Genomic DNA, 21810 nt, shown 5'->3' on the forward strand with positions numbered 1-21810 from the left:
CTCTCCTGGAAGACAGCCTTCCTCCTGGCTATCACTTCAGCCAGAAGAGTCTCTGAGCTGCAAGCACTCATGGCAGTGAAACCCTTCATCATTTTCCATGTAGACAGGGTATCCCTCAGAACTAATCCATCCTTCATGCCCAAGATGGTATCCAGTGTGGCTCTCAACCAATCCATCCATTTGCCCACCCTCTTTCCTAACCTTCAAAACAAGGGGAAAGGATTCTGCACTTTCTAGATGTGCACAGACAGATCAGATACTACCTGAACAGGACTAAACCCTTCAGAAAATCTGATCAACTGCTGGTTAGCTTTGCTTCAGGGGCAGAAGGCAAAGCCATCTCCAAGCAAACCATTTCCAAATTGATAGCACACTGCATCCATTTCTGCTACAAGCAACATGGCAAGCCTCCCCCCAAGGGAGTAAGGACCCACTCCACCAGAGCAGCCTCCGTCTCTGCAGCATTTCTCAGAGGGGTCCCCACAAGGGACATCCTGGAGGCTGCCACCTGGACATCTGTTCACACCTTTACCAAACATTACCACCTGCCTCTCTTTTCCAAATCCAGGGCAGGTTTTGCCTCTGCAGTCTTGCAGGGCATGCTAGCCAGCTCCTAGCATCCTTGACTGCCTCCACCCATTTCTTCAGCTTTGGGAATCTACCCAAATGTGATGACTGCAACAATGAAACACAAAGAACATAGTACAGTTGTGTGCACTTACCATTAATGTAGATGTTTGAGTGTATTCACTGTTGCAGTCCTGGTTACCTTCCTTCCCCCTTTTTCTTTTTGTTACCTTTCTTCCTTGTTCTCCTTTCCTTACAAGGGACATATTGGTATTTTTTTTCCACTGGTGGGGTCCTGCCACCAGAGCCTGGCCTCCTACTTTGGGAGCTCCTGATTGGTTAAGGCAAGAAAAACTGATATAATGGGATCGGCTGCCTTCCTTTATACTCCTGACAACCTGACATTAGTCTTCAAGCGACAGCAACCAATGCAGAAATACTAAGTCTCTGGTATTTAGGCTGGCCGAGGGCTACCCTGACAGGGATAACCAAAATGTGATGACTGCAACAGTGAAGACACTTGAACATCTACAGTTATGGTAAGTGTACACAACTGTACTTTGTTAGTACCTTATTTTCATCAGATTGTTAATATTGTGCACACCATTATATGCCTATATGGCAGTGTAGGAAACAGCATATACATCCATTGCTAAAGTGGCCAGTCATTATCTGCCATGATGTCCACCACTACCACCTACACAGCTATTAAGAAGATAATGACCAGATGTTAAACAATGGACAGTGGAACAATCAAAGGTATCAGAGAGAGATATGTTTGGTCAGTGGGAAGCTCCACCAATCACTGACGAGAGGAAGGAGCTTCAACACAAATAAGTTGTGAGGACATAGAGATGGTGCTGCTCCTGGAGAAGCAAGGGGAATATTCCAAGCCAGTGGCAAAAAGCTGCTAGAGGGTATCCGAAGAGGCTTGTATGATACCACAGTGAGGGGTGAACAACCGGTGGTGGGGAGTGCCAGAAGTGCCAATATGATCAGCCCAAAAGAAGACTCAAAGTGGCAGAAAACTGACATTTCAATCCTCATATAAAATAGGGTGGCTTCATTAGGCAAACCACAGGTAAAACTAGAATGTATTCTACTTGGGAGGTGGGTAATGACAGAATGTTGCTGTTCAGTTCCCAAAACTACTGATTGCTGAACACAGTTCTGAAAATTTATAAATTTTTGACAGTTAATCTTCTACCATTTGTGAGCTCCAAATAAAAAATGTATTGTTTGTTTGAATTTATCATGTTAATATTTCTAGGAAAAATATATCCTAGAAGGACCCAGTACAAATGTGTACAAGCAAACTTTTGGCCCTAGTAAATATTTATTTATTGTGAGTCTGCAAAACTTGGTGTTATGTACATTTTGCCATTTTTGCAGCACTGTAGTATGCTTACATAATTAATATTTGTATTTCATTTAGCTGAGTATATTTCACTTTTTCTGTAGATTCAGTCGGAGATCAGGCAGCTTACTGCATGAAGAGAACAGATTGGAATCTTCAAATCCTAATGTAATTAACAGAAGGAATGACTCCTCAAGTCCCACTTCCAGGCAAATGAGAGGTATGTAGTCTTTATGAATGTCAAAATGAAAAGAAAATGGTTAAAATTAAATGTTCACATATTGGACTGCATGTTCTTTACAGAGGAAACATTTTAAGCAAGCTATATGAAGTGGCAAAGAGTGTAGTAGGATTCCACTATTCAGCTGGAATGATGGGATGTAGTGAAGGACCAATGGCAGACTGCACTTCCCCTTTTCTCTTGCAATGCAGCAGAACTAGCACAGATCCATGGCGTACCTCCCTGAATTTATTAAATGAGTGAAGGTGATGATGTTTGAACTTGGTTTCTAGCAATAGATTAGACAGTCCTATTGTATAACCAGCAGACAGTCGTATTATTAAACATTGCTGCCCATTTCATAAGCCTGCAAAAAATGTAAATATAAACAGATGCTTAATAGGTATTGGGGCTAACCAATGTCATTTGAGGTGTCAGTTTGTTAGTCTGTCATGCATATTGTTTCCTTAATTGGTTTATGAATGCTTTGTTCCCATTTTGCCTGTTGTGCTTCCAGAGATTGATGTGTGTCATAATGCCCTATTCACCCCCCAGCCCCAGTTCCAAGCTGCTTATGTGGTATCCAAGTTACTGAAGACGTGGCACAATTGTCACATTATACTGGCTGCATTAATCTACTGAATTGTATCTCTCAGTGCTTACAGTGTCATGATAACTTCAAGTACTTGGCCTTTAAACTTCCTCTGTGAAGTCGCTGTTGTCATATCTGTAGTACACTGTGTAATCTGTCAGCTCCCTGTTTGTCTCAGATCACACATGAAAATGCCTGGTTATCAAAACTGAAATTATATTTTTGAAGAGTTCTTATGCAATAACCAGTACTGTGACTCATTGTTTCAGATTGTCCTTTTGGAACATGTTTCACATCTGTTCAGTGGTTGAGGTCAGTTTGGTGTTTGCCTGTTCTCCCCATAGTCTTTAAATGCTTTCTCTGTTACTCCAGTTTCTTCTTACCTTGGCATGCCTTTCAAAGGAAATTGGATGGCCCAGGCAAAACTTATATGAGCAAGACTAAATGCGATATACCTACATTTCATTTTTTTACTTTGTTGATGTATGTCAAACCTGTTTACTACTGAAGACCAAGGCAAAAAGTTCTTAGAATATATGATTTAATAAAAAAAAATGTCCACTCATCTACCTATCCATCCATCCATCCATCCATCCATCCATCCATCCATCCATCCATTCATTCTTTCATCCATCAATTCATTATCTATCTGTTCATCCATCTTTCTACTAATTTTCAGTTCCACCTTACATGCCTGGCATTGAACCGCATTCTACTTTCACAAAGGATGATGCCACAGTATGAACAGAAAATGACTGGTTGTAACAATTGGCTTAGTTTCTGATGTCACTCCAGGTGAATCTGATATCTAGCAGCGTGGGAGGACATGGTTCACAGAGCACTTTGCTTTACCAAGGATAGTCTGCACCTGTCTCCCCAGGGCTTTTGGATATCAGCTAAAACTGTATCCATCCTCTTACGGCCATTTTAGGCAGTGTCAGAATGGCAAAACTGCCAATATAGCAAAAAAAAAAAAAAAACTCAACGCAACCTTGAGCTGTTACTGCTCAATGCTAGGAGCCTACACAAGAAATTCCACACCCTAAAAGCTCTCCTCTCTCTGGAGACTGTAGACTTCTGTGCTGTTACTGACACTTAGTTTAAAGCATCAGAATGTACTTTGGCAGTGGAAGGCTTCAGTGCCTTCCATACATTCAGACCAACAGCAGCACAGACAGGAGCTAAAGGCGGAAGTGTCTCACTATACATTTGCAGTAAATACAACTCTAGGTTGGCTAAACAGAATGATGCCCTGGAGTTCATTCACATCCAAATCCCAATAGACAAGGTTGCCTACCATATACTGGCCAGCTATAGCTTGCCCCTATGTCCCATGAAGCTCACAACTCTTGCCTAGACCTATTAAAGGTGATCACCATCTAACCAAATATCCTAGTAGTGGGAGATCTCAACTACCCTTCTATAGATTGTGAAACATACACTGGCTGTAACTCATAGGCACAATTTTACCTGGACTTCATCAACACAAACATCCTAGACCAGGCAGTGCACTTTTAAAACAAGAGGATCAAACATATTGGACCTAGTACTCAACAACATAGTATGTTCTTCCCTGGTGAAATCAGATCATCAGTCTGTCTCATTCGACATTTCTTTCCCACCCAGCCCCCCCCCCAGCTGTAATCAGGCTAAAAAACTTCTCAAAAGCTGACTGTAACCTCCTAAGGAATGGTATTAGTAGCTTCACACCACTGCCCCCCCCTCCCAGAGGATGCAGACAACTATGCTGAACAGTACGCCAATGCAGTATACAAGCACCTGTACATCTGCATGGACTCAGCCATACCCAACAGAACTAAAACCTGCTCCTCAAGGAAACACAATCCTGTCTGGTGGACATCCTCTATCAACAAGCTTTACAACAAAAGGAAGAAACTGTTGTCCAAGAGTAAAAAGGAACAAATTCCAAATTGGAAAAACTCCATCCTTAGCCTCAAAAAGCAAATTAGATCACTAGTGAAAACCTCCAAAGCCAATTATAAATTGAAACTAGCCTTCAGAATAAAGGGAAACCACAAAGTCTTCTTCAGTTATGTCAGGAACCTCCATGGTAAAGCCCAGGTCTGCTCCGAATTAGTGCTTAATGGTATCGCTTACACTGATCCTGTTGACTTAGCCAACCTGCTAGCAGATAGGTTCAGCGCTAACTTCACCCCACTGTCCCCCACCAAAGGCCCTTTCGACATCCCCGATACTTGTCCCACACCTCACATCTCCATAGATCAAGTGTTAAAGGCCCTATCCAAGGCAAAGAACACAGCTTCCATGGGATCTGATAGTATCCCAGGCTGTATTCTGCACCATCTCCAGCAAAACTAGCTTCGCTATTGAGCACCCTGTTCAACCACAGCCTAAGTACAGGCTTCATTCCAGCAGAGTGAAGAACTGCCATTGTCATCCCCTTGCATAAAGGTGGAGCCACTACTGACCCTGGAAACTATCATCCCATTAACTTAACAAGTCTGATCTGTAAAGCCATGGAGCCTATTATTATGGATCTCATAAACAAGGACATAGGCAATCTCCAAGCACTTGACCCCACCTAGTTTGGATTCATCAAGGGCAGGTCTTGCCTGTTGAACCTGGTTGACTTCTTTGAGACTGTCACCAAGGCCCTGGATGAGGGAAAGTCAGTACATACAGCTTATCTTGACTTGGCCAAAGCCTTTGACACAATCCCCCACTCAGGCATCATCGAAAAGCTAAGACAACTTGGAGTAAATCCCTGTCTTATCAGTTGGGTGGCCAACTGGCTCATTGGCAGGACCCTCAAGGTCAAAATAGGCACCTCCACCTCTGATAGTAGACCTGTCACTAGTGGAGTTCCCAGGGATCTGTTCTGGGACCCCTACTTCTCAGAGCCCCAGTTTGTCGATGACTGTAAGTTGGATGCTGTCATTGTCTGCCCAAATGATGTTAACATTCTGCAAGAGGGTCTCACAGCAACTAATGACTGGTGCCAAAGTCATGGCCTCAAGTTAAATGCAAAAAAATGTATCATCATACCATTCGGCAAAAACACAGCCCTTGCTGATTATCACATCAGTGGCAACCGCCTAAGTATACAACCTGTGATGAGAGACCTGGGTACTCAGGTTGACAACAATCTCATATTCGACCATCATGTAACAGCAGTGGTCAGAAATGCCTTTTACTTGGTTTATCTCATAAGTAAAGGGATTGTATCCAGAAAAAAGGAGGTTATAACCTCTCTATACTCCTCCCTCATTAGACTAGTAATTGAGTATAGCACCCTCTTTGATATGTACCTCTCCAAACATCTGCACCAACTGGAAAGACCACAGAAGTACCTTACAAAGAGAATCCATAGCCTCCAACACCTGTCATATGCGGACAGGCTTAAATCGCTATCACTCTACTCTGTGTCATACAGATTGCTCAGGGGTGATCTGTGTGTCACCTACAAGACAATCTCACACCCTGACCTACTAGAGATGCTCCATATCAGTAAGTTTAACTCCTTGGACATTACCTGCTCGAAAGGCCTGAATCTAATATGTGACATCAAAAAAACCTGCTGGATAGACCGGTTTGTCTCCCAGAAGCTGCCTCATCTCTGGAATAGACTTTCCATACACGTCAAACAGAATACCTCACTGACCCTCTTCATGCACATCCTTGATGAGTGTAATGGAAACCACTACCCATGAGAGCTATGTCTACTAGGGTTTACAATAGTTGTACAATAGCCTTGACTAGATGGTAACATGCTACGTGACTATAAATCATGTCTATCATGACCGCCAGGACCCTAAGGATGTTATTTCTGGCTGAAGTCACCTCAACAACAGATGTAGCTGAGGAAGTTGTAGTGCTGTATGACTGTGACCAAAGCAATCCATTACCTTGATGGCCATCATTCACAGAAATGTCAGTAGAACAGCTTCATGGACCATGCCTGAAGTACAACAGGTGAGCATGAGAGGTCATTGATTAGTATTCTTACATGTATTTCCTCAGAATGTAAAACTGCAGCAAATAGAAAGAAAGCACAAGGTTGTTTTTCAATAATCTAAATAAAAAGGAAAGTGCCCTCTCTCGGCTGTTCTGTAAGTGAAGTCTCCCAAAAGCAATTAGTAAAGAATATTAATTTAATAAGAGTAATGAATCTACTAATTCTTTAAGCACTGATATTAAAACCAGTTACATTGCTGATTCAACTGATCTGTCAGACTTCACTGATTATACAAAAGAGGATGCAGAGGTAATAACCAAACTGATTACTGAAATCTCAGAGAGTGTTGAAACCTGACTCAGCTAATACTCGAGCATCTTATTTTGAGAAGATTAACAGACGTGATGACTAACTGTGGGACTACTGACAGTCATTTAAATATTCTTCCTCCACTAGTCCTATACCCAGAAATCATAGTTAATTCTTGTAATAGTAAAAAAATAAATAAACAACAGTCAGCAAAATGCAACAGTATTTTAAGTAAAAATAATTAAGTGAATAACATTAGGGAGTCTATCTGTTCTAGAACCTTCTAAACTTGATCATAACAATTTTTTTCACTATGTCCAATAAAAACACTTACTGTATCATACAAAGCATCTCAGAACACTCATATGTGTAATAGGAAAGCCATTTTGTTTTTAACTGATTTTATGTTAAAAGACAAAAGGAGACAGTTAAAGGATATTCATCCGAGTTGTGATATTATTTAGAGTCTTTCTGGACTACGTTTAACTGTCATCCCAGGATTACTAAAGAAATTACTCAAGGTAAAGGTTTATTACACTACTCTATATATTCATTGTGGTACTAACCGTTTGAAAAATACCCTTCTTAATTATATGAAAAGAGCTTAATTTGATGTTATTGAAGTCTTAAAAAAGAACAAAGTGAAGGTAGTGTTTGGTAAAATTATTCCATGTCCTAGATGGAATGGTTACTTGCACACCAAGACATAGCAGCTGTAGCCAATAGGAAAGATTGCAGGGCAAACCAGAAACAAACCTGCATGGTGGAGCCGTAATATCAACAAGCTTTATAATAAACGTAAAATAATTTTGACCAAAACTGAGAAGAGTAAGTCCTATAATGTTAGAGCCCTTGCTATTGAAATAAACAACTCAGCAGCTTAATAAAATCCACCAAAGCCAAGTCTGAGGCTAAAATAGCTACCTAAGCTATAGACAATAAAAAGACATTTTGAGTTATGTTTATAATCTCAAAGCACAATGCAACGATGCACTGAGCTGATTGTGAGCAATGTTAGCTACACTGAGGCTGAAGATATAGCAAACTTACTGGCCGATAAAATTATCTCTATCTTTAGCCCTCTCTCTCCCCTATGTCTGCCTTCAAGATATACCTGAGATTGGTTCACCTCCAGCTATAACACAAGTCAAAGTCCTAAAAGTGCTACGAAAAACTAAAAACACTGTAATGTTGGGTCCTGGCAATATCCCTGGCTGCATCTTAAATAACATGAAGCACAATTTAGCCACACCCCAAACAACACTGTTCAGTCTCAGTCTCCTACATGCTGCTTTTGTACCAGGTGACTGGAGAACAGCTGCAGTCATTCCCCTGCATAAAGGGGAACCTTCCACAGACCCAGACAGTTACAGACCTATAACTCTCACCAGCCTCATGTGCAAAGCCATGGAAAGACTTATCAGGGAGTTAATCAATCAGGACGTAGAGAACCTCCAAATATTAGACCCATCTCAGTTTGGATTTGTTAAGGGCAGTTCATGCTTACTCAGTCTAGTGGATTTTTTTGAAAAGGTCACCAAAGCAATGGATGAAGGCAAAATGGTGCACATCACATACCTCAACCTGACCAAATTTTTTAGCACAATTCCCTACTCAGGCATAATAGAAAAGCTTAATAAACTAAAAATAAACCCCTATGTCACCTGTTGGATTGCCAACTGGCTCACAGATAAGATGCAGATAATTAAAACAAAGGCAGTTACCTCCACAAAGAGACCAGTCACCAGTGGAGTCCCCCAGAGGTCTGTGCTGGGACCTCTCCTGTCTGGCATCTACTTTTCTGAAGTAAAAGCCAATACCAAAGGGCTTTGGCTGACTAAGTTTGCAGATGACTGTAAGCTAGGAGCAGTCATTGAATCCCCAAATAATTTAGCCATCCTTCAGGAAGGTCTTAAACTAAATGCCAACAAATGCATCTTTGTACCCTTCTTTTAGTCATCTATCCATGGGAACAAGCACATTGACAATACACCCCAAGAGACGACGCAGTTCTTAAGGATTTAGGAAGTTATGTTGACAGTGACCTTACTTTTGATCACCATGTATCTATTGTTGTAAGAAAGTCCTTCTACATTGCACAGCTTATAAATAAAGGGATTGTGTCTAGATCTTTGGATGTTATTGTCCCCTTTACCCAACCCTCACTAGGCCAGTCAATGAATATAATGCCCCCTTTGGCATGTATCTGTTAGCTGCAACAACTGTAACACCCACAGTGATACATTACTAAAATTATACAAGGTTATACAACATGTCCTACATGGACCAATTCAAACCTCTGTCACTATACTCAGTATCCAACACACTGCTATCAGATGACTTGTGCCTGGCATGCAAGGCATCCTCTGATCCATTACTGATGGGTTTAGTGCACGTCAGCAAGTCAACTGAGATTAGAAATACTTGGTCTAAGGATCTAAACCTCTTCTGCAATGTGAACATAAAGGTTTGGAGAGACAGGTATATTTTGCAGAGAATAATGTTGCAGTGGAACAGACTTCCCATCCATATAAAAAAAGTAGATCCCTGTCCATTTACACACACAATTTAGATCTATAGATGGACAACAGAAAATTGACTCCAGGATTGCCCCCTGTACTACTAATGGACAGAGGTAGCTCTTAAATGCTTTATTCCATGCATGGATCCCCTCTGATTATCTATGGTATGATACCACTTATTATCATTAGGAGTAATATATTATTATCATCCATAGGATTAGTAAGGCCAATCTCAAAGGCAGCTAGCCTAGTACTTAGCTATGAACCTATGGGGCTGTACTGTTTAATAGCTGGTTAAGACAATTATGCACCCACGTATAATGTGTACTTAAAATACTGAAAAGACTTTATTTGAGACTATCATATGTTCACAAAGGACAGAATATGTTTGAGTCACTATGGGTCAAACTATTTTTATAGAAAACTAGCTTCCAAGTTGCAATATTTTGTAGACCATATATCACATCTTAGTCAAGAATAGCAGGGTGCAGTAGACTTAATAATACTCTGAACCTATACTATTGTAATGATAGAAGCATTGGGAACAAATAGCAAGACTTGCTTTTCATAGCACAATATGAGAACTTTGACATTCTTGTTATCCCTGAGGTGTGGAACTCTACAATTTTAATTTCCCTAGTTACATGAAGATAGAGTGCCTTCAGCTTTAACTAAATGGAGGGGGTGTACAAATATTGATAAATGAATTGTCATATAAACTATTAGCACTTAATATCAATTTTGATACAATAGTAGTTGATATATATGTGTGTGTTTGTGTGTGTGTGTGTGTGTGTGTGTGTGTGTGTGTGTGTGTGTGTGTGTATATATATATATATATATATATATATATATATATATATATATATATATATATATATATATATGAACCAAGACAATACCACCAACACAGCCAGATTAGTTACTATAACCCTTCTTCACATCTAATTTGCTAAAACCACATTACAGCATTTGAAAATACTAATGTCCAATCAAAAATCATCTTTGTCTTAACTGACCAATGTAATTGCACAGATGCACATACCAAGGATCCAAACTAAAGCAATTTATTGGTCTGTATTCATGTTGAATTAGATCTGTTATGATTGTTTATTTTATTAAAGTTATTATTTTAACTATACTTTTATGTTTTCTTTGGATTTTGTACTGAACACCCTGTTTTTTCATTGAGGTGAAGGACCTAATCTGGCTGTGTTGGTGTTGTTTTGGTTCATTGTACATTTCTTTTTATAACACTACACTTCAGTACAAGTCTTCCTTTTCTTAATTTTGATTTCATATATATATATATATATATATATATATATATATATATATATCATCTGGCTGAAATAGTATAAGTTTGATATGTTCTTGTTGGAACCCATATATGGACTTAAAAACTCATAATGAATTCAATGCATTTCTTAAATTTCACTTCATGCATAAATTTGTTATTTTGATAGGTGATTTGAATTACCCAAATATAAATTGGTCGAACTACTCATCTACTAGCAAATAGGACTTGGCTGTCTTAGACTGTTTAGCAAATTCTGATGTGAGTCAACTTATTAATTCACCTACAAGAGGTGACAGTATTCTTCATTTAGTATTTACCAGCAGTCCAACTCAGATCACTGAAGTCCAAGTGCAGTCCCCTTTTAGTAACTCTGAATATTGTTTAATTTCTCTGTATAGTTCTCTTGGTTATTACCCACACCATAGAAATATAAAAATTACAATATTTATGACGTGGACTTTCAAACTTTACAAAACACAGTAATGAACATTAAGTCAGCGAATTGGTCAGAACTTGTTCATACCATCAATGCTGGTGAATACTCTACCTTAGAGTCTATTTTGCATGACACAATGGAGATAGTCTCCCAAATTAAGGTATACAAAACCAGTAAACTACCTTATTAGTAGGATACTAATTTGTGTAAATTGCACAAAAGGAAGAAAAGGTAATTTCATACATTTAGGCTCAAACAAAACCCTAAAATTAAGAAAAAAAAAATAATCAAATTACTGAATAATTTGTGTGAGTGAAAAAATAAGAGATTGAAGTTTGAAACTCATCTATTGAACCCTTCTACAAAAAGATGTGGTTTTATAAATATATTAATTTAATATCTACAATGAAGAATCTGTATCAACTGGATTAGTAAACAGGAAAGTTCTATTTGAATCTAAGAGAACAACAAATGAGTTTAATAAATGTTTTTTCTTATTCAACTCAGAACTTGACTACCACATTTGAGCAAGAGTCAGTGCCAGCTTTACAATCCAATTGTCTATTAGCACTAGTGCAACCTTAGAGACAATAAGAACAAATAAAAGGAATTCTATGGGCCTGGACCAATTATCTGCAGTACTGATGTATGTATTGCAACAAAATCTTATTCCAGTGTTATACTTAATTTACAGCTCTTTACTACATAACTGTATTGATCCCCCACTTTGGAAAAAAGTCAGTAATTTCACCAATATATAGAAAAAGGAGCCATAATGGAGCTAAGTAAATGTAGTGCTATCAGTCTTACATCTATCTGATGTAAGTGTTTTCAGTGAATATTACTGGCATTACTATTAGATCCAAGAATCATTCAGGGAACTATCACTTACATCCACATGGGTTTATTTGGTATGGTCTGCACTTAACTAGTTCTATAACCAAGTAACTTTAGCACTGGCTTCTTTGCTATTGATTGGTATTATCTACATTGATTTGCCTATTTCTCGTAATTCTCTATTAGCAACATTGAAGTATGGAAGATACAGCACATTTCTTATTAAACAGATTAACTGTTGGCTGTCACAACACATACACACGTTGTTCTTATAAAAGTACATCACTCTGCATATCTGCTGTTTCATCTGCAATTCATCAGGGATCGGTATTAAGCCTCTTTCTGTTTAATATGGTATTGTCAACTAGTCATATTATTGGTTATTGATGGCAAGGAAAATATGCTGACGATTGTAAAATATGATTTATATTAGACAGTAAGGTGGACACAACTGAAATATCCTTGTTTCTTTAAGAATTTTCATTTTAGGCAAAGGAAGTCAACTTGAATTTTAATGCAAATAACTGCAAAGTAATGCGTGTTGGAAGACCAGCACTTACATCATACTTTGTTTCTAAATGATGTTATCTTACAAAAAACTAGTAACTATAAAAACTTGGGTATATCTTTTTCCTCTGATTTTTCATTTACATCTTGTGCGAATCACATCAGGAAATGTGCTTTTCATCTTATGAGCCGAATGTTTAAATCATAATCTTTGATAGATGAAAATAGTTTAATACACCTATGTAAATTCATCCAGTTTTGGAATATAAGAACACATTTTATTTATGTAATAGGCATCAGCTTACTTTATTTGAACTGTTCGGAGAAAATTTACAAAAAAAAAAACACCTTCTGTTCAACATCTAATTTATTATGAAAGATGTGGGGCTTTACAATTATATTATTTACACTTTATACATACTAGGTTAAAGCAATTTGCTCTTATAAAATATCCCATGATGAAATATCTTTAATCTTTTCCTTTCTAATAATAATACTAGGGGTCATAGGTATGACAACATAAACTTTGTTATTGGAACAAGAACATCTTTAAGAAGTATAACACAAATAATCCCTAGGTTATGGACTTGTATACCTGTCAAGAGCAGAATATCATTAGTTTTAAATCCAGGTTTGATCATTGGATAGGGGAGGATGTTTGCAATGCTGAGTTTAATGAGATGTGTTCTTTTAGATGGCCACTGGGCCTAAACACTGGAAATAAACTTATGAGAAACTTAAGAGAGGATTTGGCACCTTCTACTATGTTATTTGTCTATCAGAACTTTCACAAATGTAGGGCATACACTCTCAGAGGTCATCTAACATACCCTGAATCACCCTAACTATCTCTACCATGGCTGTGGTGCTATTAGCATGTGCCTCCATGATGACACTGAGCAAAAGTTGGGTCACACTGACTGACAGCAACTTCTAGGGGACAGCAGTAACTATGTCTGCAATGAACACCAGTTCCCACCCACCTTCCTGCATACCCTTCCTGCCCAATGGGGCTATTAGCAAATTCTGACAAAGGTTCTGTAAGTGTACCACACTTCCCTGACTGTGAGTTTCATGAGAAACATGAGTGGTATCTGTCTCCTGGGTGTCCACAGGTACAGAGATTGTGTAAATGCATTGTGTAGGGGATCACAAACTCAAACGCATGCACACATGAGTGCACGTGCACACTCACATACACACACACACACACACACACACACACACACACACACACACACACACACACACACACACACACACACATTGTACTCTTTGACAATAAGAGTGTAAATAAACCAAACGAAAACCAAAAGAAACGGACTTGCTTGACGAAAGTATAATGGCACAAACCCACCAAAAACGAGTATCCAACTTGAATAGTTTGGCATGAGCCAAACGAAAGCGCTTAACTTAAACTGTCTTTTTTACGCATTGTGGATTTTCTTATTAAACCCTTGCTGAGTACTATTCAAGTTGGATACTCGTTTTTGGTGGGTTTGTGCCATTATACTTTCATCAAGCAAGTCCGTTTCTTTTGGTTTTCGTTTGGTACTCTTTGACAATGCCAGCTCATCCATGCCAGTGTCATCAGAGGTTGACTATGTTTCATATTCAAGAAATGGCAATCAGTTACGCATTGGTGATTCAGTATAGTGATTCTCCTAAGAACAAAGTAAAGCACAGGACCCTGTAAAAGTATAACCCAGCATGAGAACATACATCAAAATCAGATGTAGTAATACTAGTGATTGCAAACCAAACATTTAAATACTGTACCTCATGCAGCTGGGCATGCAAGTTGAATCCCTGCTGCTCCTGTCTAACTGAAAGCAGACTGTTTTACTAAGCTGGACAGTGACTAATCAGACAGGGGGAAGTAAGTGTACTGTTATAGAAGGAGACCACTAAGTACCTGGGGCATCTCCAGTAGATAGTGTTAGTGCACTATGAAGCTTTGAGCAATGTCCAACACCACATTAGCTCTAAACATCTTACTGCCAGAAATCTGGAAAAATCCAAAAATAATGGGGAATGACAGCCCAAATATATGTACAGATTTTAACTGCTGTTCTGATAACCTAAGAAAGTTGTTAGAATAATAGATTTTGTGTTGGCATGCATTTTCTGAAGGATATGAAGTCTGAAACTCAAATACCTGTCCTTTATTTAGTGACTTCAATCCACAATGATTTGCCAGAAAACCACTAATTTTATGAGGAGCAGACCAAGTATATGATGTAAAAATCTGAACATTCTGCAAAAAATCTGAACAGTTGGGAGGCAGATTGTGGAGATGTCACTATTGTGAGAGAGGTCTGAAACTACTCTGACACCATCAGAAGTGGCTGGACCAATAACCCACATCTCATCCATCTACCTTCTTCAGACAGCTTTTTTATGACAGCATATATTATATTGGTATCCCTGTCATGGACTGATTTTATACATATAGACATGGCCACTGATAGCATTAATGTCCACCAGAAGGTCATTCCAGGCATACCCTCAGTAGACCCGGTCAGAGGTACTCTGCCTAAATAGCCATCAGCCATGGAGATGGAAGGCTTGAAGGATCATCTCATTTACAAAGTCAGAGAAATTTTCTAAATAGCTTTCTCTGCAAAGTCAGTGTTCTTCTGTTTCCTCTCCTTCTTAGGCATGGATCTTTTGGCATGGAAAACAGTGATTATTAGCAATGATAGTCATGACTGCCCCAACCAACCCCTTACCAAACTGTTGCCCTCATGTTTGCATACCATGCTGGTGACATGTGTGATATCTGTATTTATCTATCCAGACAGTCTAACTAATGTCTGTCCCATATCACTACTGACAAAATCTTCCTCATCACAGTAGCATGAAGGTTTCCTATGTTTGCTAAAAAGACTTGGCTCATGTGCTATAATTAGAAGCTATATAATAGGCAAATAGCTTGACACAGAATGCTACTACAATGCCAGCCTGAGAGTCTTCACATCTGCTCTGCATACTTGCTTCTGGGTATGGTTTCCATTAGGCTTAACTATCCTTTGGCACAACAATTGTCTTAGTCTTGTTCTAACACTCTCCCCCTCCTGTTGAATAACTCAAAAAAGTAATGTCAAAGCGATGTTATTATGTAAGAAAGAAACGCAGCTGCTAACAGTAGCTATACTTGAAAAAGTTACACTTACCTTACAGTAGCTAGGATGTGGTGCCTCTACACAATCAATAGTCAAGTCACCTTACAGATTTACAACTTGCAATTCTAAACATTCTTCCATTGCATGAAAAGGCTCACTGTCTTCTGTTATGCTTACATTATGCAAATGTAGGTATATGGATGTGGTGATTATGCAAATGAAGGCCCAACTAATTACTGTCTGTGAAGCACTCAATCTGTGCATCATGCTTATTGGTTAACTTTGTCCTGCGTTCTTCACTCCTGTGCACCTGTGGGCAGCACTGCACACATATGGGCTGACCTATGGCTGTGGGGAGGGGGTTATATGTAATTCCACACCTCACCCAATGGAAATGTAGTAATTGTAGTGCATTCTTTATTTATGGTATATAAGCAGAGACAGTTCTGCCATGTTTCACATTGTAATGTTCAATGTACAGGTCCTCCATAAGTTTAATTACCCCATGTTGTACAATAATTAGCAAAATGGATTACGGGTGTTGCTGGTTGTTGGTAAATGAGCAATCTAGCCTAAAATGCTATGTTCTGCAAAACTCCTGTTTTTCTCTATTACTCAGATAGTTCAGGTTTGTGATTTTCCAGTACGTTTACCAGAAAAAGTGGAAATGCAGGGTCCTTTGTATATTTAAAACTGACGAAACAGCAAACCTTGGCAAAGTAAAACTAAGACAGCCAATAAAAAAAACACACTTTGAGTGATGAGGGGAGCACAGTATTTTCTTATCTGCTGTCCTTGCCCCTTACATATTTGTAAATGATTTCTAGTGTTATATAACTGCCCCATTCCTGAATAAGAATGTTTTTCACTTTCACGTGCCCTCCAGCTGACTACTGATGCTCATCTGTGCCCTACTGTTCCTTATCTTAGTGTCCCTTACACTTATCTGCCAGTGCTAGGAATGCTGTAGTAATCAGTGGTTTGGGAAGTGGAAGTTGGAGCGGAAGATCAAAAATGTCATATAGCTTGTCCTGTATATCAATGATTTTCTTTCACATCCATCACCTCTCATAGCTCTCACCTGTTTTTTGTGTATGAAACTGTTGCATTGTATACTAATTTAATTTGTTATATTAAAAATGGCCACAGGGTGCCATTGTACGCTGCCATTTCTGTTTTGATTACATTAAGATCAGTGAGCATCCCTAATTTGTTAATTTTGATCATATGATGAACTATTCATCCAGTTTAAAATATGGTGTACTTTATTTTTGTAAGCACTGAGGAAAATGATACATTGAAACTTGTTTGCTTGATCCTGTTGAAAATTTTATTTGCACACAATCACTGTCAAAATTTTTTAAAATTAAATTCAAGGTCAAACTTGTTTGCACGGCATAGAGGATAAAGGCCAAGATGACCAGAGACTGATTTGAAGTTCATCCTCTTGAAGTGCTGACAAGGGAGGATGGGCATCAGTGACTTATGCTAAGTCAGGCATCCTGGGCAGCGAGGAAGATGTTGGTTTCAGCTGAAGGATTGCTGCCATGGTAGGAGAGGCTTTCACATATGCAATAGGTGTAGTAGAACAGGGGTTTGGTGTGAGCTTAGTAATCCCAAGATGGCAATAGCAGCTGTAAGTGGGCATTGGCATGGGGGCATGCACATTGTGGCGGAGGGGAGTATACATACCTACAAAGTGACATGGGTTTTCATATTAGCCAAAAGGGGTGGAGTTAGGGCCGTTCAAGAAAAAAACATATTAGCTTTGTGCTTGGCAGCATTTGAGAGTGGCTGTCACACACAGGGTGAATGATATGGTTGCCACCTGTCAGGAAATTTTCCCGATAGTCACGACATCAGGGGCTCTGTCAGGAAATCCAGAAATTATGGTTTCTGTCAGGAAATTCAGTTTTGGTGAGTACTTGTCGGGTATTTTGAGTCATTCTGAGAGCTAATATATTTCTGATGTATATTTCCAAAAATGTTTACTGTATGACTTGGATTCCCTATTTGCATGTCAATTATTTTATCAGAAGAATCTTTTGTTTGCTTTAGCTGGCATCCTGAGAGATATGAAATATGACCATTAACAGGCAGTTAAACAAATCAAAAGAATCATTTTCATGATGTGTCTGAGAAGAACACAAAAGTTAGAGGATTCTTTTGTATAAAAATAAAACAATTGATCTGCCCTCCTGTTAAAATTTGTTCTGTGGCATAAAATTATATATTTTTATCTTCAAGATAAATAATATTGTAGATATGGAAAACATCTGGATTCAATAAAATTGTAAAGTACACACTGCAGGAAACAGTAATATTTATTCTTCTTCATTTCTTCATTTCCTCGGTATAATTTTTAGACACCTCACACTTAGCTAGTGTAATATTTTTATTACTCAATCAATATTGCAAATATTATTTAACATGTGTAGATGTTTATGCATTTATCCATCACATTTATTATATTAGGCAGTCAGTTTCTTCAACAATGTACATGTACTTACTGAAATGGGTAGGGCAATGCGAGGAGCAGAGGGTTGGGCTTGGTCAGGTTTTTGCCTCTTCCAACCTAGTCAAGATGGATCATTCAGTAATGTAGCCTGACAGTCAGTGACAGTGGGATGAAGAAAATCATTATTCATGTTCACAGCTGGATTTTATTTTTGTTGAATACCTAATAAGTAGATGCTATACAGTGAATAACTGGGTTTGTGCTTTTTGTTATCGTAAAACTGATCCTGCAAAACTCCACACAGGCAGAGGGAAGGCATGCATATTCTACAATGGAGACAACCAATCCTAGAACCTAACGATAGAAATAAACACTATATGACATAGACATAATGATAATATATTTGATTTTGTGGCTCAGTGAAACACATTTGTGTTAAAGCTTGTAAACAAATCTATAGACTTTAATTTTCAGAACCAAAAAATATTTTTTTAAGTCAAAATGGCCTCCTCTTGGCCTTACAATGTATATGAAGAGTTGTTGTGTTGTGTCTTTCGGCTTTTCCCGGTTAGGGGTCGCCACAGCGGAACTCTGGTCGGCTAATGATTGGCAGTGGATTTTTTACATGCTGAGTTGCCAGCCCTGACTCACAACCTTCAACGAAGGCACGCCCATTCACTCATGTCTCCATACAGAAGACGCTCCAACTGGGAATTGAACAGGACAACGTCTTACTGTGAGGCGACAATGCTACCATGGCACCACAATCGCAGTATACAATGTATATGAAGAGTACACGGGCTTATACTTCCAAAGAATCCTAAGGCTTAAAAAAACACCACCCCATATTTGTTTCTAGTATATCTGAGAAGAAGAGATCAGTCTTCAGTAACCATTAGGGCTTTATGATGTAGGCATTATGGCCATTTTTTTCTAGCAGTTTGACTCCCTCCCAAAATCCCATCATGCATTGCTCCCTTTTGATCTCCCATTCCTTGCTGCTGCACAAACCACTATGAATAATATGGTTCTTAGACTGTCAAAATATGGATTTTAAAGGATCTTATTTCAGTATCCAAGAGTACCTGTGACTGTCAGGAGGTTATCTGTAAAAAAATAAAATGCATTTTTTCTTCATTTTCTGTCTTTTTTGGGAAATTTCCAGAGCTATATGTGTGTGTCACTGCCCACTTCTTTTTGGTATGCTGATTTTTGGACCTTAATTACACTATGCTTAAACCACCATTCACCTCCTGCGCTAAGCAGTAAGCACAAAAAAATGCATATACTACCAAATGAAGGGCATAAAACCAACCAGCTCAGGATTTGCCAAGAATTCAAACAAGTGATGTGTAAGCAGCACCTGAGAAAACAGGCTTTCACCAGAAAACAACCAGACTCCAGCTCTTCATTCACACCAGCATGGCAATGTCAGCCTACTGCCTCGGATGAGACAGGCTGATTCAGAAACTCAAGCTTATACTTAATAAGCAAGTTCTAACTGCCAAGACCTATTTCATGGTGGTGAAAATTAAGATCATGGAAGCACAGGCCAATTCCAGTGCACATGCCCAAAACGAGGAGACAAATTCAATGGATGCGCTTGAATCATCATCCAGACCCACAAAGCAGTCTACACCTGGCTTCTAAAAGCCTTCCTTAGCTAAAGCCATCACCTCACATTCACTATGAAAAATTAGTTGAAGCAATGATGAAGATGAAGGAAAAGATGTTGGTGGCCAGCTTAACTATTATCCTAGCCAGGTGGTGCCATTTGATCTTGTCAAAAGTACTGATTTTTCACAACTGCTAACTTTTCCACAGAATTTCTCAGTATTCCTTTCAGTAATACCAGCTTGTATACTCCTGGTGCTCCAGTTTCTATGGATCAAGTGTCACACTTCTGAGGCAAGCTGAGGCATATGCCATACACAGTTCCAGGTTTTCTGATGCTGTAACTGGCACCAGTGTATTAACCAAAATATTGTATGTGGTGACAATGATGCAGGTGTGCTTGATGTGGTTACAACCAACTGCAGCCATTCTGACACCGTTTTCAGGCCTGAATCTGGCTCCATCAGCTCTGATCGCACATTGTTGCCATTGGTTGTCTTTCTTAGCTCCAGCTTATCTGATGGCAGCACCATATTTAGCAACATAACAACAGTTTTTGTAGGTGCATTTCAGACCCCAAGTGGCATAAGCCATTCAGCATTTGATGCAGTGTTCACCAGTGATGGTGTTTGAGGTCAATGAGCATCAGCAGGTTGTGTCCTAAACCAACCCAAAAAGCTTGCAGCAGTCTCCCCTACCAAGAGAGACACTGAAGAGAAAGTATTTATTACCTGGCTCCCAGTACACCTCCATTAAAAGATCTAGAAAATTCACAGATAAAATAAAACACATAGACTCCATGTCTGAGTCCTTGATCATGGATGACAAAGAATGGACTATTCCCTCTGAGCCACCTTCAGGTGACCCAAAGTTGCTTACTGACAAATCTCGTCCATTACCCCAAAAGAGGTTGCAGCAGACATGCAGGTTTTCCCCAACATCTCGGATGGTCTCTTCTTTGGAGGATGATGTTGGGTGGTCTCTTCTTTGGAGGATATTTTAAGACATGCCACCAAGGCTATATGAAACATCTCAGAGAGAGTAGCCCTGCAGCCAAGAAAGGTTGACTGAATTTTCCATTCATCTAAGAACTGTGATGCCTGGTAATTGACTCCTACACCACATCTTGTCATCTCTGCAGTTGTTATAAGAAAAGCTCTTACACTAAAAAATCCTGCTGTCCACCCACCTGTTTGCTCATGTGCACTATGCTTTCCCAATGGACTTTTCATAGGATTCATACTAATTTTAAGGCAAAACCGTGCCAGTACCCACCTTTAGTTTCTACCCCCTTTCTGTAGGAGGACAAGGCCTGTCAAGCCAAGGGTGAATTTGTGAATTATATCCAATGATCTAGGCTCCATTTGAAGGATGATAGCATATCACACTGTTTAATCTACAGGGGCAGTCCCTTACAGAGGTGAGGGAGGTATATGTGCCGAACCTCTCTCTCAACTGTGTTTTATTATCTGCTGGTAAAGATTTAGGTCCCTGTTTCAGTTATTTGTGGAGCTTTCCAACTTGTGTAGGTACAAGAGATCCAGGACAACTGGGTTAGTAATGGCATGGAAGTCAAGGCATAGTTTTCCCCCTCAGGATTCAGTAATATTCTGAATAAAGGGACAGTGTGTCCACTGTCTCTTGGTAGTTTGGTGTCTTTAAGCCTGTAATCTTCTTAGTTAGGAACCTCTGGGATCTTTCTAGTTGTCTGATATGTCTGGTGAGGTACATTTTGAAGGAGCATGGCACTCAATAATTGGCCTAATCAAGGCTGAATATTAGAAAGCAATAACTTTTTAGATCTGAATGATATTCTCTTGACAACTGCCATTGCTAAGTAGAAAGATATTTTGAAAGTTGTTGTCACGTGATGATTGAAAGAGAGGGAATTATCAACCCATATAATTCAAGGTCTCTAACAATATTTTCATTTTGAAGTGGGGAATTGTCTGTGTTGTCTACTAAATCTGACAGCATTTAAATTTTTGAATTTAATGTGAGCCCATGTTAAGTACACCAGTTATCTACA

At 39.0% G+C, this 21810-nt stretch overlaps 1 protein-coding gene across 4 annotated transcripts in view; it reads left to right on the forward strand.

Annotated features, from left to right (window-relative positions):
* Positions 1–21810, forward strand: part of LOC122801123 (guanine nucleotide exchange factor DBS-like) — a 3406519-nt gene that overhangs the window by 3045194 nt on the left and 339515 nt on the right. For all 4 annotated transcript variants that reach the window (XM_044070650.1, XM_044070651.1, XM_044070652.1 and 1 more), the window contains exon 27: positions 2029–2144. In XM_044070650.1, the coding sequence (XP_043926585.1) occupies positions 2029–2144 (116 nt within the window). The remainder of the gene's footprint in view (positions 1–2028; positions 2145–21810) is intronic.

Source organism: Protopterus annectens, chromosome 4.part1 (genome assembly GCF_019279795.1).
Source record: "Protopterus annectens isolate FY-2018-M chromosome 4.part1, PAN1.0, whole genome shotgun sequence".
Lineage (NCBI taxonomy): Eukaryota > Metazoa > Chordata > Ceratodontiformes > Protopteridae > Protopterus > Protopterus annectens.